At 37.8% G+C, this 18501-nt stretch overlaps 2 protein-coding genes across 4 annotated transcripts in view; one reads left to right on the forward strand and one right to left on the reverse strand.

The window, feature by feature from the left end:
- ccdc24 (coiled-coil domain containing 24) overlaps nucleotides 1-16457 on the reverse strand; it is a 112478-nt gene extending 96021 nt beyond the window's left edge. Inside the window, exons 1-2 of one of the 3 annotated variants that reach the window (XM_028811281.2) lie at nucleotides 16327-16457; nucleotides 13085-13268 (exon numbers count right to left, since the gene is read on the reverse strand). In XM_028811281.2, the coding sequence (XP_028667114.2) occupies nucleotides 13085-13252 (168 nt within the window). In that variant the 5' untranslated portion in view covers nucleotides 13253-13268; nucleotides 16327-16457. Of the gene's footprint in view, nucleotides 1-13084; nucleotides 13269-14939; nucleotides 15139-16326 lie in introns of those variants that run through there. The other 2 variants (XM_028811280.2, XM_028811279.2) reach the window with 2 other exon arrangements.
- Nucleotides 16458-16495: 38 nt separating this feature from the next.
- zgc:113531 (uncharacterized protein LOC541359 homolog) overlaps nucleotides 16496-18501 on the forward strand; it is a 53051-nt gene continuing 51045 nt past the window's right edge. Inside the window, exon 1 of the mRNA XM_051933149.1 lies at nucleotides 16496-17219. Coding sequence (XP_051789109.1) covers nucleotides 16887-17219 — 333 coding nt within the window. The 5' untranslated portion in view covers nucleotides 16496-16886. The remainder of the gene's footprint in view (nucleotides 17220-18501) is intronic.

Raw genomic sequence — 18501 nt, forward strand, 5'->3', positions numbered from 1 at the left:
AATTTACCAGATTAAAGTATCTGATGCAAAAGTCAGAAGTCTGAATATTGTTCCTATATTGAAAACAATATTTAAAAATCCTCCAAGCACTATTCACTTTTTGTTTATTTGTCTCCTTATATTTAAAGATGCTGAATTTAAAACTCATAATTCATTTTCCCAATAATTGAGGTTCAAGAGTGGCGTTTGGTGGTGGCAAGTGGGACAACTGCCCCAGGTCCCGCACCTAAGAGGGCCCTGCTTTTGAGGTCCTCATGTCCCGTTCAAGTGGATTTGTCAAGTTATATTCTAAAGAATATATATATACTTGAGATCCTTCTAAGAGGAACCCTTATCGCATATTGAGACTCAGAGTATACTTGCAATTTGGGTACTTTTTTCAGAAGAGGCCCTGTTAATTTCCGCATGATACCGTATTGCATTTAGCACTGCCGTGGTATTGTCATGCATTATGAATTGCGCTTTTTTAATAGTTTATATCATTATATTCTAATAAAGTCCACGTGTTATCTTGCAAAAATTTAGCTGAATACTGTAATGAGAAAATCCAGTATATGTTAACATTATTTTTATTAAATTCACGGAAAAGTTTATACAGTCCACACATACCAGTAATAGAGTTTGACATAAGCAGCCCCGTGTGGGGTTGGTCAGCCCTAGGCCCCTAAGGCCACCTCTGTTTAGGTTGAAAGGAAGGAGGGAATATAGGTCCCTAAATGGACACTTTTAAACATTTTAGGTAACATGATATTAACCAAAGTAAGACGGGGCAAAAATGTACTAGTAACTCTGACAGGCAGTCTCACATTGTTGATTTTCATTGTTGATTTGTTGAATGGAGTGTTGCAAAAGGATAAAACCTATCACAATAGTATAGGATATAAGGCAGGAGAGAATCCTGAACTGAATACCAGTCTCCAACGTGTCAAAATCATTTACTCCCCAAGGTAAGCTTGTCTTTCAGAGTTGAGAAAAAGTGAGCATGTTTCTACAAGTGCTTTTTATTTGTAAGTTTTGTATATCTAAAATATCCAATGGCATTTCTAGTGTACATTCCTGGAGAAGAGGTTCAGTACAGAAGAATTCAGAGAGTTTGTTTTTACCATAAAAGAAGACAAGTACATTCTACATGGTGAAATGAAATCCTTGTGTTCTCCTTTCACAGAAACATGCATGTGATGGTTAGAACATATTCAAGGACAGCAGAAGTAGCAGAAATGATAACTTAGGTGTTTGTATTTGAGTATGGAATATACCTCACACAATACACATTTCATTATTTTGGAGGTATTACAATTTTGAAATGTAAAATCTACAATAGTCCAGTAATAGTTTGTTTATGTCATTCACTTTGGCATTTTAGAAACTTTTAAGATTATCATCACTGCATCTTGGACATTCAAACAATCCAGTTGTTTAGATGTGAATGAACAAAATTAATGTACATCGCAATGATGGCCATGGTGCAAAAGTAAAGCTTTTCATACACACATTTATCTTCTGACCTCGCTTAATTCAGTTGTGGGTCACAGAGGCCAAAACCTATTCTGGAAACAAAATAGAAGCCAGTCCTGGACAGGGTATCGGTTTATTGTTGAGTACACGTTTAAAGAGACCTACTGTCACTCATAGTGTGTTAAAGTTGCTAATAAGCTACGGGAGGAAGCCAGATATGATACACAAATAGGAGAATGTCTAAACTCCACAAAAATGTGACCAAGTAGGGATCTGAACCCAGAACTTTGAAACTGTAAGGTGATGGCACTAAACACAATGGCTGCTGTGCTGCCCATAACACTTTAGAGCAGGGGTGCCCACATTTTTTCGGCTTGCGAGCTACTTTTAAAATGACCAGGTTGAAATGATCTACCTACATTAAAAATGATATACAGTTGTGCTTGAAAGTTTGTGAACCCTTTAGAATTTTCTATATTTCTTCATAAATATGACCTAAAACATCATCAGATTTTCACTCAAGTCCTAAAAGTAGATAAAGAGAAACCAGTTAAACAAATGAGACAAAAATTTTATACTTGGTAATTTATTTATTAAGGAAAATGATCTAATATTACATATTTGTGAGTGGCAAAAGTATGTGAACCTCTAGGATTAGCAGTTAGTTTGAAGGCGAAATTAGAGTCAGGTGTTTTGAATCAATGGGATGACAATCAGGTGCGAGTGGGCACCCTATGTTATTTAAAGAACAGGGATCTATCAAAGTCTGCTCTTCACAATACATGTTTGTGGAAGTGTATCATGGCACAAACAAAGGTGATTTCTGAGGACCTCAGAAAAAGAGTTGTTGATGCTCATCAGGTTGGAAAAGGTTACAAAACCATCTCTAAAGAGTTTGGACTCCACCAATCCACAGTCAGACAGATTGTGTATAAATGGAGGAAATTCAAGACCATTGTTACCCTCCCCAGAAATGGTCGACCAACAAAAATTACTCCAAGAGCAAGGCGTGTAATAGTCGGCGAGGTCACATAGGACCCCAGGGTAACTTCTCAGCAACTGAAGGCCTCTCTCACTTTGGCTAATGTTCAAGTTCATGAGTCCACCATCAAGAGAACACTGAACAACAATGGTGTGCATGGCAGGGTTGCAAGGAGAAAGCCACTGCTCTCCAAAAAAAACATTGCTGCTCGTCTGTAGTTTGCTAAAGATCACGTGGGCAAACCAGAAGGCTATTGGAAGAATGTTTTGTGGACAGATGAGACCAAAATAGAACTTTCTGGTTTAAATGAAAAGCATTATGTTTGGAGAAAAGAAAACACTGCTTTCCAGCATAAGAACCTTATCCCATCTGTGAAACATGGTGGTGGTAGTATCATGGTTTGGGTCTGTTTTGCTGCATCTGGGCCAGGAAGGCTTGCCTTCATTGATGGAAAAATGAATTCTGAATTATATCAGAGAATTCTAAAGGAAAATGTCAGGACATCTGTCCATGAACTGAATCTCAAGAGAAGGTGGGTCATGCAGCAAGACAACAACCCTAAGCACACAAATCGTTCTACCAAAGAATGGTTAAAGAAGAATAAAGTTAATGTTTTGGAATGGCCAAGTCAAAGTCCTGACCTTAATCCAATCGAAATGTTGTGGAAGGACCTGAAGCGAGCAGTTAATGTGAGGAAACCCACCAACATCCCAGAGTTGAAGCTGTTCTATACGGAGGAATGGGACAAAATTCCTCCAAGCGGGTGTGCAGGACTGATCAACGGTTACCGGAAATGTTTAGTTGCAGTTATTGCTGCAAAGGGGGGTCACACCAGATACTGAAAGCAAAGGTTCACATACTTTTGCCACTCACAAATATGTAATACTAGCAAAATACCCGCGCTTCGCAGCGGAGAAGTATTGTGTTAAAGAGGTTATGTAAACATATATATACATATACATATATACATATATATACATATCTAGATATACACATATCTACATATACATATATATACATATATATATACATATACACATCCACATATATATATATATATATATATATTATATATATACACACATATCAACATATATATACACATACATATACACACATACATACACACACATATATACATATACACATACATACATAGTGCATTGTAACACGGGCTGTGATTGTTACATGGGAGGGAGACGACAAATCACAGCTTCCCGCTTTCTAATCGGGCCTGTGATTGGTGCTTTGACGGATGCCCAGATCCCACAGTATCTCCCCTTAGGAGAGGCGTTAGGCAAGTGTAATTGAATAGCGGTGCTGCAAGTTTAGCTTTACACCTGTTTTTAAGGCTTATTGACTGAAAGGGGCTTTCATGAAAAAAGTTAGGGCTTTGCTACAGGATACACCCTCCACAAGTTAAGGAAGTAAAAATAAAGGTATATACAGTAATCCCTCCTCCATCGCGGGGGTTGCGTTCCAGAGCCACCCGCGAAGTAGGAAAATCCGCGAAGTAGAAACCATACGTTTATATGGTTATTTTTAGAATGTCATGCTTGGGTCACAGATTTGCGCAGAAACACAGGAGGTTGTAGAGAGACAGGAACGTTATTCAAACACTGCAAACAAACATTTGTCTCTTTTTCAAAAGTTTAAACTGTGCTCCATGACAAGACAGAGATGACAGTTCTGTCTCACAATTAAAAGAATGCAAACATATCTTCCTTTTCAAAGGAGTGCAAAGCAAGCAGTCAAAAAAAAAATCAATACGGCTTTTAAGTATGCGAAGCACCGCCGGTACAAAGCTGTTGAAGGCGGCAGCTCACACCCCCTCTGTCAGGAGCAGGAAGAGAGAGAGAGAGAGAGAGATAGCGAGAGACAGATAAAAAAAATCAATACGTGCCCTTTGAGCTTTTAAGTATGCGAAGCTCCGTGCAGCCTGTCCTTCAGGAAGCAGCTGCACACAGCCCCCCTGCTCACACCCCCCTACGTCAGCGCAAGAGAGAGAGAGAGAGAGAGAGAGAGAGAGAGAAAGTTAGCTGGATAGCTTTTCAGCCATCTGCCAATAGCGTCCCTTGTATGAAATCAACTGGGCAAACCAACTGAGGAAGCATGTACCAGAAATTAAAAGACCTATTGTCCGCAGAAACCCGCGAAGCAGCGAAAAATCCGCGATATATATTTAAATATGCTTACATATAAAATCCGCGATGGAGTGAAGCCGCGAAAGGCGAAGCGCGATATAGCGAGGGATCACTGTATTTCTGTTTAATTTAAACCTTTTAAGTTTGTATGTGGGCGGTATGGTGGCGCAGTGAAAGGTGCCAGTTAGGAGACCCGGGTTCGCTTCCCTGCGTGGAGTTTGAATGTTCTCCCCGTGTCTGTCTGGGTTTCCTCCGGGTACTCCGGTTTCCTCCCACAGTCCAAAGACATGCAGTTTAGGTGCATTGGCGATTCTAAATTGTCCGTGGTGTGTGGGTGTGTGTGGGTGTGTGCGCCCTGCGGTGGGCTGGCACCTTGCCCGGGGTTTGTTTCCTGCCTTGTGCCCTGTGTTGGCAGGGATTGGCTCCTGTATTTAGAATATAGCGGGTTGGATAATGGATGGATGGACATTTGTATGCATAGCCCCATTTGCCTGTTTTCGTTTTTTTTCTTTCTTCAGTAATATTTCAGCAAACCCGGAGCTTGTCAGTTCAAAACCTGGTACTGACACCACTGTGTGACCCTGAGGAAGTCACTTCACCTGCCTGTGCTGCAAAAAACAAAAGTAATGTAACAAATTGTACCTCAGATGTTGCAAGTTGCTGGAATAAAGGCATAAGTCAAATAGATAAATATGTATTATACACATAGGAACTATTAATTTATTTTCAGTTAAGTCTTCTGCAGCAAACCTTTATAAATGAGGGTTTCTCCTTTTTAGATAGTGCAAACTGTTTCTTCTTCATTGAGGTTTTCTCTTGGGTTTTCTCTGTTGAAGATTGTGGGTTCACTTCCCGGTTCCTCCCTGTGTGGATAGCACTTTGAGTACTGAGAAAAGCGCTATATAAATGTAATGAATTATTATTATTATTATTATTCATTGAAAATTAAAGCAGCAGCTGCCAAAATATGTAGCTTTCTTATTAATTTTTCAACATTGTGTAAAATAACTTTATAAAGTAACATAAAAGGTTTAAATACTGGTTATCCTTTTACACTAAAATATTACTAAAGAGATACAAAAAAAGTAAAATGTATATGTTGTTTTTCTTTAAGGAGATTAAATATTACTGAAGAAAGAAAAAAAAAACTAAAACAGCCAAATGGGGCTATGCATACGAACTTAAAAGGTTTAAATAAAACAGAAATATATACCTTTATTTTTACTTCCTTAACTTGTGGAGGGTGTATCCTGTAGCAAAGCCCTAAGTTTTTTCGTGAAAGCTCGTTTCAGTCAATAAGTCTTAAAAACAGGTGTAAAGATATTGACAATAAGCTACGCAAACCCACCAAGACATGGAATCGTTTAAATCAAGGCGCGAGTCGAAAAACACCATCCCATACTATTAGTTAACGATTAACACATTTCTATATGTATTGTAAGCATACAATACAACTGATAATATATTGCGCTTATTTATCTGGTGTACCGACATTTTTGCGCGTTTAATGGCTGAAATCCAACGTGGTTTGTGCCCTTCAGAATGAAAACAGTTTGCATTTACCTTTTTAATAAAAGGCGAGCTTTTAAGCCTGAGAAATCACCCCGTAAATGCACACGTTTAATTGCACATGTGTTAATATGTATGCTTACACAGTATTAAAAGACACTCAACAATTAACGTCATTTACCTTCGTTCCTGCGTTTGATAAAAGGCGAGCTTTTAAGCCTGAGAAATCAGCCCGTAAATGCACACGTTTAATTGCACATGTGTTAATATGTATGCTTACACAGTATTAAAAGACACTCAACAATTAACGTCATTTACCTTCGTTCCCGCATTTGAGTCGTGCTGTAAATCTCTTCCTTGTTTTCAGTTCACGTGATTACATAGGATGCGTGATGACGCGATACGTGACTCCGCCTCCTCCATTAGAGTATATGGACAAAAAAGAGGTTCCAGTTATGACCATTACGCGTAGAATTTCGAAATGAAACCTGCCTAACTTTTGTAAGTAAGCTGTAAGGAATGAGCCTGCTAAATTTCAGCCTTCCACCTACACAGGAAGTTGGAGAATTAGTGATGAGTGAGTGAGTCAGTCAGTCAGTGAGGGCTTTGCCTTTTATTAGTATAGATTCAATCATTTTCCTTAATAAATAAATGACCCAGTATAATATTTTTGTATCATTTGTTTAACTGGTTTCTCTTTATCTACTTTTAGGACTTGAGTGAAAATCTGATGATGTTTTAGGTCATATTTATGCAGAAATATAGAAAATTCTAAAGGGTTCACAAACTTTCATGCGCAACTGTACATATATACTGTCACACACGTGTGAATAGGAGGCAGCTGAAGGGCCTGGAGAAGAATGGTAAAACATCTGCCCGGGGGTTGGCGGGGTGCACTAACGCTCTTTCTGAGTTCCCTGCAGACCTTTCCCGGGAAATCCCACCAGGAACCACTGCCTCGACTCAAGACATACCACTTCCGGTCCCGTCCCCGAGGACGACATCACTTCCGGTCCCGGGCCCGAGGACGACATCACGTCCGGCCCCGGGCCCGAGGATGACATTACTTCCCCCGGACTTCCTATAAAGCCTCACTCCTTTCCCCTGGAATTCAGTTCTGTCTTGGACTCTGTCTTGTAAACTTGAATCAACCTAAACATTTACATTTTGCAGCCTGGATACAGAATTATCCATACCTTTGCCATGTCTCGTGTCTTTTCTTATCACAATATATACTGTATATATATATATATATATATATATATATATATATATATATGTACACTGAGTATACTTTATTCATAAAATATATGTTGTCTCACCTTGCATAACTGAATAACCTTTATGGCACAATAACAATTGAATACATTTATGGTCACTACAGTATTTGGATTTAATAATCTTCATGTGGGAAAAGGCTGACTCGCATAAATAAGTAGAGCCGAATAATGCAGTCAAGGAGGTAGCACATTTCCTCATATTTGGGTACTTGTCCTCTGTGAGTAAGTTCCAAAACTGTCCAAGAGCCCCATACTTCAGCTGAATGTCATCCTGTAGTGTCAAAATCTCATCCTCCACAGTAGAGGAGTTTTAGGTGAAACAGTATTGTAATTTTTGATGCGGGTGAATCACCCTCAACATCTTCCTTAAATGGATAACACTTAACTGTAGTGATTGGCTCAAGTAAAGCTGAGTCTTGAAACCGTCTGTCAAAGTCTGACAGGCAATTTTCAATCTGCACTGTGTAGCGTATGCTGTTAAATTGCGCACACGCCTTCCATTGTGTCTCCAGCTCTGATGCGAGGTTTTGGTGAAAAATGACGGATATCCGATTAACTGCGATTTTAGTTCCCTCATTCTCTTTCTCAGATCGCTTTTCGGAAGGAAGTCAGTTTCGTAGTTTTTATGAACAGTTCGAAAGTGCCTTTCCACATTTTCCTTCTTTGGAATAGCAATGATAGATTGACAGATCACACAAATGCGCTTCGATTGTGACATTGTGAGGAAAAAAAATCCTCTTTCAATTCCACATCCAGCCCATACCCTCCCCAAACATTTTTTTTTTAAATCTCTTCTTTACTCGATATAAATTGGAAGGCTAACTAGATCACAGCCGGAGTTTTGCAGTAGATCGCGTGTTTGATTGTGCGTGCAGGATGACCAGTGTTTTAGAAGAAAAGAGATCTCAGACTGGCCGCCCTGTATGTCAATCAAGTGGCAAATGCCATAGGGAGGATATATGATAGACTAAAGTTTAAAAAAAATTTCTTTGAATGCAACACGATCTACCTGCACTACCTTTCCAATCTACCGGTCGATCACGATCGACGCATTGGGCACCCCAGCTCAGAGCTTTATTTAAATATCTAATATGGTAGAAGTTAAACAACACTGCTCCACTTAACTACTGGTCCATTCAAATTTTGAAATGAAACAAGTATACATCTTAGTATATCTTTGTATACAGACTTCAGTTTAAAAATTCAATTTCTCAGTTAAATTTACAACAATTGGGTTTATCATCTGGGTGTAACTGCAATCTACAATCAGGACGAACATTTTCCGTACAAGAGTTCCTATAAGAATTTGATTTTTACTGTACAAGAATAAATTTCTGCCCTCTCTGTGCCTCACAAACTGATGCTATTCAGAACGAAACACTGACATTTCAGTTATAAGGAAGGAAATTCTCCTCATCATCAAGGCATAACACAAAATTAAAATCTGATTTAGAATGAATGTAGCAGATCCTCGGGTGGAGTTCTGAGCACTGATTAGAAAAACATTGTACTGCAGTTAGGCACAAGCAAAGCACCATTATTATTGGCCAAAAATAAGCACTTCCCAAAAAGAATACTTCAAAAATCATATATACAGTAGAAATTCTTCTATTTTCAGAGGTTTGGTTAGTAAAATCAGCAAAGTCTGGGTCACTGTAGCCTTTTAATTAAATACAACTGAATAGCCACATTGTATAAATCTGTACTATACGGACTTTGAAGTATTTAATTACAGTGTGTATCTTTTTTTGTTCGGTTTGGCAAACAACCAACACAGTCATGATATCAATGCTTTCACATCCTGTGCTGGAATTCAAAAAAAGACCTTTTTTAAGAAAAAAAAATTCTTAATACTTGTGGTGAACAAATAAAAAAGATAGAAAAAGAAAAATACCAGAAAGCCACCGAAGTGTTTTCTGTGCCACACAATCTATTAATTATTAACACAGAGAATGACTAATAAGCAGGTCTATAAGCATGAGAATACTTAACTTATGTTTTAATTATAAAGCATGACATTAATATTATGAGTAAAAAGGAGCCATTACAGTTTAATCATCTATAAATAATCATAAAATGGTGGCACAGTAAAAAGGCGCATTCAGTAACAATGTTTTCCGTAATGCTGGGCTTCTATATTTTTATTTGGACTTAAGAACTTTATATGATGAGAAGGTACAAATTTTGTTTTCTTTCTCCAGGTCAAAAACATACAAACAAGGTTATTTGAAGACACTTAAAACAGGAACAGGAATTTCAATGACTTTTGTGATTTTATTTAATGGACAGACAGCAATATCTATATAAAATGTAGCATTTGAATAAGTAAACTTCCAAGTTTGCTACATCAATTAACTCCAATTCTGTGTCACAAGGAGTCAGAACTTATGCCCTATCCTGGTAAAACAGGGCACAATGTAGTAACAAGGGCTAGATGGCACACCAATCTATTACTGGACAAATTCACACACAAGATGTATACTTAATATTGCAAATCAGTGTCACTTAAATATTTTTGGGTTGCAGGAGGAAACCAGAATAATTAGTGAGACCCCCACAGGCACAGAGAATATACACATAGCACACAGGAAGTGAGCAAGAAGTATTCAAGACTATAGGCAGAATTGCTAGCTATAGTGCTGAGTCACTGTGCTGCTCTTTAAAATGTATTCGTAACAGTCATTATTACTGTATCTGCGTTAAAAAGAAAATATGAAATTATTGATTTTAAGTTTGTCATATATTTGAAACAACTTTAAAATTTGGGATTTTTGTCTTGTCAAAAACAAGTTCGTCCATCTGTTAATTTCTAACCCATTTACTGACTTCATGGTTGAATGAATATGCCAAACATTTTGCCAGTTTTAGCATCTTTCAGAATTGTGATTGACAATCAGGTAAAAAATCAAATTCAAAATCAGTTTTATGTGCAGATTTGTGTTTGCACACTCATGGCCTAGTACAAGGTATCTTCTATAAAATTTATATAAACACTACATCCTCTGCAACAAGATTATGGCTTTGAAAAAGAATACAAAAAATCTCAATTTTATTATATGGGTTCTTTTTGTAATATCCAGTAACACATTCCTGAGGCATTGTATGATGGTATAAGACTACATACTAAACATAATGTGTATATTTCATCAAATACTAACAAAAATAATATTTTTAACAATGGTCCTGACTTTACAAAGTATTTTTTTGTTTTTTTGTTTTTGTAAACACTGCCAATAAAAATTGAGAGAGCTACACTATCTTAAAGATTTTAAATTGCCAAAGGGAGCATTCATCACTCAAAATATTTTAAGCAAAAGAATTCTTAGTTAATCATCTTGGAGCAAGGAAATCTGCTCAGACATGAGGCGAACATGAAGGGAATGCACCAAACAGTCCACAGTTGTAAACATAAGCTGGGATTCATCGGTGGCTGAATTTACAAGACAAATATATTTAACCACACAGTGAGGTAGTTTTAAAAAGTAATCTGATGTTATAAAAATACAACTGAAATGAGGCCCCACTTCCCACTGTACAGAATGTACAATAGACTAGCTGGTTAGTTCAGCAGAACAAAACAGGCCAAGGAATAAAACAGAAGTCCAAGAACAGAGTCCATATGGAATAGAACTTTTTGACACATGCAGGAATGTCTGAATTTAGAAACACAACTCAGCTTAGAAAACAAGTGTAAAATACAACATAAAATGTCAACAACTACTATAAAAATATCAATGAATGCACTAGCTGTGAACTTTAAAATCATTTTTACCCCATTTTGATAAATTAGAGTAAGTCACCCTCACATAGATTGATGGATTGAACTAATAAATGCATCACATAAAAAGCAGTGAGTGATGCTTTAATGCTCATTTGAACAACAGTGGCAATCTGTAGAATTTAAATAGCGGTATTAAGGCTTTGGCAGAGGAGAAAACTAAAGAGTTGAACAATTAAAGTGTACAAGATATATTTGTGTAAACAAAAGAATCCTCAGAGAAAACAAAGGAAATCCCTCCATCCACTTTTCAACCTGCTTATCTAGTTTGGGGTCACTGAGCACATTCTGGAGTGATTTAGCCTTACTGAAAATAGCCATCAACACACAGTATAAGAGAACGTACCTCTACTGGCATGATACAAACGACACACGGCTTTTGATAAGAGAGATGTGAAAAGCGGTGTTTGGTATGAGAGAGAGAGAGAGAAATTGTTTAGAAGATGCAAAGAAACATTGTGCTTTCAAAAGTACACCACCACATACTAAATGAAAATGCACTTCAACGGAGAAGTGGAGAAAAGCAGCACAATGTTGTATACTGTGAAAAACACTTTAGCTGATTCTACTGAATCAAAGCTTGGGAAATGTATTTCAATTATTTAGGCTGTATGTGTTCTGTTATTCTAACTTTAATATATGATATGCCTGGTTTCTCTGAAAACAAACAAGTTTAGAATAAAATAATGTTTAGGTATTATCTCACCGAAACTGACTTGTTTACTGACATTATCTCCCCAAAGTAAGTTACTGTATATGTCTTGTAGCAAGTGTTAATATAGTGAGCCATAGTCATTTGGATGATCGCTTTTAAAGGTAGTGAGTTGAGAGCCCAAGGATATAAAAGTAGCATGAAAACCATGAGGACTGACTGAGATCATTTATGTTAGGTAGAATGCCTAGAGGGGGCTGGGTGGTCTCATGGCCTGGAACCCCTGCAGATTTTGTTTTTTTTGTTGTTTTTTCTGTCCTCCCTGGCTATCGGACCTTACTTTAATTCTATGTTAATTAGTATTGCCTGATTTTATTTTTTATATTTTGTCTTTTTTCTCTTTTTTCATCCTGAAAAGCACTTTGAGCTACATCATTTGTATTAAAATGTGCTATATAAATAAATATTGTTGTTGATTGTTTAGGTTTGTGCTGTACTCATTCATTAGATTCAGAAATAAGTCTCTCAAAGGTAGCAATCCAGGAGCAGGTTGACATATCTGTGAATCTTAGCTAGAACAGAGCTCTTGCAGAGGCTCAAGCCATTTGCTATGGTACTTTGAGACTCAGTCTTTGCAGTGGAGGAAACTGAGGTAGCCTCCATCAGCTGCTGTTAAGGTACTGCAGAGAGAATGTCAACTTCCTAAGGAGAAGGCAGTCAGCCCATTGTAAGGACGTGAATGATAAGTTAATCTTAAAGAGGAATGTATTGTGAGGTATAAATGTAAACCAAGAATAATCAATTTAGACATTTCCAGGATTAACTTGTCCAACATTGAGAAAAATCCTTTGGAGGTTAGAGTGCCCTTTGTGAACTATTTTTCACGGTAAAACAAAGGGACATTTGGTATGTTACAGTTCTGTCCCAGAAAGAATTAGTAAGGTGCAAAGTGAAGACAAAAACCTATAGAAAAGTACAGGGGTAAAAAAATGAAAATTTGCAGAACTAAAGATATGAAATCTTTCCGGGGGAAAACTGATATGTGTTCATTTAATATTTTAACCTACTTGATAACATGCATTTTATTTAATATATCTCTCTCCTTTATAATATCATTACAACAATGACTTTCAAGATTTGCTTAAGATATAAGAGTGTTTATATAGTCTTAGTACTTAATAAAAAAGCCAAGGAATGATGACCAATTACAATAAAATGTATAAAAATACAAAAACACAAATCCTTTTGAAACTTAAAAGCAGCATTCATAGCATGCAATCCTACCTCTTTATGCATCTCTAAATTTAAATCAACCAGGCCTTCCCCCAAAATCCTTTTGATCTCTGGAAGATCTGCCACAGGCACATACTGCTCCACAAGTTTCCAAAGTGAATGGGTTGGTTCATAGTTCTCCAGGAATTCACCATCTTCATCCTCTGGTATTAGAGCCATAAAGGTGACCTACTGTCTTTTCACAGACATGGAGAAAGAAAAAATAACAAAACAATGAATAAGCACTTTAAAATAATAAAATCCAATGTCTAATTAGCATTAGTGAAAGCTGGGTAATTAACCCAGAAAAAACATAAATTAACTGCAAAGCATATTTGCATACCCATTCACATTCAGTCACATGTTAACAGTCCTGGGGGTTTGGGAGATTAACCCACTCACACAGGGGAGAATATATGCAGTCTTCTCATTGACACTGACTGGACTGGGCTAGCATTCAAACCCAAGACCTAAATACTGTACCTCAGTGTCATCTAGCATACTGTACTATTAAAAAGTATTTTTTTACCATCATTTCAAAACTAATATTATTAAAAAGATGTTCCTAGATTATGCTCCTAACATCTATTCAATCAATTATTTTGGCAGTAAGGAAAAGAGTAAGTTTCAACATTATTTTCATTAGGTGGAAACAGCTTGCTGTTGAGTGAAATGTGCATATTGAGAAGTGAAATCCACCCACAGTTATAATAGCATTTGTGAACCTTTTTGGAAAGTATTCCCATAAATTAACATTTGAAATTAATAATATCAATACAAAGTAGAGGAGACCAGAGCAAGCAGGTTTATCCCAGGACTTAAGGCCATGTTCTGCTCTGACAGACTCAGATAATTAAACCTGTTTAGTCTCAAGCAGAGGAGAATGAGTGGGGACCTAATCCAGGTATTTAAAATCCTCAGAGGCATTTATTGATAAAGTAAAATCAGAAATATTATTTTGTCTTAAGGGTGAATCATGATATCAAGGACACCAGTGGAAATTAAGGTGAAATGCATTTAAAACTGAAGCCAGGAAGCACTTCTTTAAGAAGAGTTGTGGGAGTCTGGAACAAACTACCAAGACCTGTAGTTGAAGCATAAACCTTGGAAACCTTTGAGAAGAATCTGAATGAGATATAGTGACAGCTTAGCTATTAGCTAAACAAAAGGGCTTGTTGGACTGAAAGGTCTCTTCTCGTTTCTCACATTTCTTATGTTCTAAAAGTAAACAGACAACGGACTCTCTCCATATATTTTCACCACTTGAAACAGCAGCAAACGTTTTACTAATTATCATAATCTTGCCACATGCTCTACCAGAATAAGCAGGATTGGAAAATTAGTAAAAGAATTATGCAAAAATGCATGTACTGCAGCTTGTTTTTAATCTATTTAGGCTTAAAATGTAATACATGTGATGTTAACTGTTAAAAGCAGTTATCTTTAAATCATAGCCTGTAATAAATATTTGCACATTAAAACTGAACACATACACGGCGAGGTTTTTATTGATTTGATTAATTTTTCTAATATATTATTTAATTCCTTTATGTTTAACTGTTAATGTTTCTACATTAAGGAGACATTAATGATGTAAATATAAAAGTGTGCTAACTTATAGTTGAAACGTTTACACTAGATAGATAGACAGATATATAGATTGATTAGTAAGTCAACCTTCATATTTACTTTTAAATTCCAGTGGTCTTTAAAAGACCTTAACGCGACAACTATTCCTTTGCATTTAACCGATGGCTCATTTCATCACGCAACTCGCTCATAACTTCTGTAATTTTATCATACGGACTTATGTTGTAAAACCAGCGATTAAGAAAGTGTCTACTTGGTAGGTTCAGAACACACTTACCAACATCCGCGCCGCGCTAATAATCGCTAGTGTTTCCTGAAATATTCCGTATCCAAGCAGCCACTTCAAACATTCTCGTTTCCAAGAACAAAGTATCGCGAGGTCTGTCGTGGTACACTCCATCAACACATGGTAAAATTAAAGCCTGAAAAAAAAGCTACTACCAAAGGTGTGCACTTAGATCGGAAAGCAGCCAGACTACAAAAAAAATTAAACCAGGAGAGAGTGTTTTGTAGGGAATCACGCATGCATTAAGGATCACATTTCTGTAAAGTGATTTTTAAAAGTTTGTTTTATGGCTGCATTCCATTGACTTTCACTCGTTAAAGTACGAGATCCACGCCTTTGTGGATTGCTGTAGGAGAAAAAAATCTAAAAACGGTAAAAATTAATACTACCCTGAAAACAGCATGCACTAAACATCAAAGGGCTAAGTGCAAGATGATCTGCGAACAAAAGGCATGGGGAGTCTAGGGTTGCTTTCCGGCTCAGTGTGTATAAAAGACCCCAGGCGTCTATGAATGTAATCAGATGGGCAAGTTTGACAGATCTTCTCATTAACTCCGTGATCAAAACCGTATGAACCAATACATACAAAACACATGACAATGTCTACAGTTCCCGTCCACACTCCACATATGCGAATCTGTCTAAAAAGTATTCCTTAAAGAAATGTGGTTATCTCGTCTCGATTTATTACTTTAGTTAATCATTACATGTTCTTAAATGTCACGTCTCTGGCGGATTGCAGCACGGCGGCTGATGTTGCACTTCTTATCCTTTAGTATCTTTACCTCGCCTTCTTTGTGCTCTTGCGTGTTGCTACATATCGAAGAATTTCCACATTGAAACCGATGCAACCAAATATATACTTATTTGTGTGTTATCAAGGTCAAATCTTTAGGTACTTTTCTAGCCTACCCCAACTACAAATATTAACCTTAAAGTTAGTGGGGGTGGAGCATAGTTACCTATAGGTCCCTAATGTTAATGTCCCTTTTGGGTGGCTAATGTTAAAATTCCTATTTGGTACCTAATCGTAAATTTTCCGTCTTACGTCACGATAATACCATTTGTTAGATAGATAGATAGATAGATAGATAGATAGATAGATAGATAGATAGATAGATAGATAGATAGATAGATACTTTATTAATCCCAATGGGAAATTCACAATTTGTGTCACGATAATAGAAAAGTACCAATCTTTAATATCGGTTTGGGCTATAAGATGTATAAAACAGTTTTACAATCGCATTAATAATATTATACGAATATTATACGGAGTTAAACGAATAGCTTTTTAAAACGTAAACGCACATGAAAATAAAGTTTAACTGGTGAAGAAAAGTCAGAACGATCTGTAGGTAAAGTGTTGGCTTATCACCCATCTCTTCGCACTCCATAAACTTTTACACTCCTGCTGGAAATCGAAGCTACGTGTGGTGCAGCTGCATGGGACCTGTTGGCACCGTTCTGAATTTGGACTACAGACTGCAGTTCCCCGCGGGGGTCTGGATGGAGCCAATCACGTGTAGATTAGAAGATTAGACAGAAGATCGACTCCGGCTTTCGGATTAAGAACAGCGAGGGGCTCGAGCTGCAAGTTGCGTTTCTGCATGAGCGGAGTCTTCGAAGCGCAGGACAGCCAAACGGACATTACCTTTGTCAGGAGTAGAGGAGCAGGAAGCGAAGGACTGCCCCCATCGTCAATCTCCGCTATACCATTGTCCCTCTTGCGTTTCCGAAATACAAGTGAAACTGGAAAGTGCAGAGTGGGGGCACTGAACCCTTCCAAAAATTCCCCACGCCAGCATTTGATGTTCTCCAATTGAAATGTTCTATTTTTCGAAAACCTAGTCTCCGGGAAAAGTAACTTTGAAACGCACAAGGAATATTTTTTTAAACTCCAAAAGACATACGCACCTGGCGCTATAAGATTAAGAGATGGTCATGGGAAAGGCGATAGCCTTTTATTACTTGTTGTTACTCGAACTCAGTGCGCTACGCGGACTGGCCTTCTCCGTGGCAGGACAAGTGAGCACCTGCGATGCCAACGGCAGTGTGTACTACGTGGGCGAGTGGTACTTTCTGGATTCGGACCCCTGCACCCAGTGCGAATGTACCGCCGAGGGAGCGGCCTGCGGCAAAACGGAGTGTACCGCCTTGCCCGCTGCGTGTATTCATGTGAGCCACTACCCGAAAGACTGCTGCCCGCGGTGCGAGAAGATCGGCTGTGAACACCGAGGCGAAGTCTATGAGCTCGGGCAACAATTCCAGGTGAATGCGCATGCTCTCCACAGCTGTCTAAAAGGCTCCAGATTTCAGCGAGCCGGACAGCTGCTTGATACAGTGTCTTTATTAATTCAAAAGATCAATCAGATTATAAAAGCATCCTGACGTGGTCGAAAATGTTACAGCATAAAACGGAATAATTATAATAATTCTGCAGTTCTTAGATGTGTTTTTTATGAAAGTGAACTTATTATGTAGGGGTATTTTTTGTTCAGGGTAAAGTGCATTTTTAATTGGCTGAAATGTTTCTGAAAGAAGAAAAAACATGCAAGGGTTTAACAATTCTGATTGTTGCTGTAGTAGCTCAATAAAAAAAACCCTCCTGCATATGCCGTTATCCATTGCTAACGCCTTGATTTTTGCCAGTTATTCTGTTGAACATTTTGAGACATGTACTTCAGACTCGAAGAAATTTGGTAACAAAAGCATATACACCGTATTTTCTGCGGTATGTGTTTTAAAGTTTGTGGTTAAGAGAGGTGTCAGGTAGCGCCATCTTCTTGCAGTAAAGTGAATGTGCAACTTCTGAAGAGTTCCTCAAGATAATCAAACTTTAGATAATAGTAAAGAAAAAAAAATCAAAGTTGTCTTTTGGAATTTGACTCACGATTCTGACTTAATGACCGAGAAAAGCTTCGTAGTGTCCAAAGTACCCCACGCAGTTAATATACAGTATGGCGTATTTCAGTCGTGATTGCCATCCAAATTAGGGTGAACGGACGTACTGGTACCGTCCCGATTTCAGGCCATGCGTACCAACAAATACTTTAAACCCTATCCATATGTCCTGGCTTTAACAGGGACCAGTCAAACCCCGCTTTTGATTTGGCATAGGTGGTACTTAGCACGCAAAACTTTAAGGGGAGCCCCACAACAGGAGCGTTCAAAACTTCAAGGGTAAGATCCCTGCACACCCTAACACTAATCAATTTTTACAACTACAAAATTACCATACATATATACAGTGTATATATATACTGCTCAAACTATTAAAGGGACACTTTTAGAGAATAACATTAAGTCAATCATTCCACCAAAACAGGAATGGTTTAACAAGTGGAGGCCACTGACATTTTTCCCTCCTCATCTTTTCTGACTGTTTTTTCACTAGATTTGCATTTAGCTATGGTCAGTGTCACTGCTGGTAACATGAGGCGATACCTGGACCGTACAGAGGTTGCACAGGTAGTCCAGCTTCTCCAGGATGGCACATCAATATGTGCTATTGCCAGAAGGTTTGCGGTATCTCCCAACACAGTCTCAAGGG

Source organism: Erpetoichthys calabaricus, chromosome 10, assembly GCF_900747795.2.
Source record: "Erpetoichthys calabaricus chromosome 10, fErpCal1.3, whole genome shotgun sequence".
Classification (NCBI taxonomy): Eukaryota; Metazoa; Chordata; class Cladistia; order Polypteriformes; family Polypteridae; genus Erpetoichthys; species Erpetoichthys calabaricus.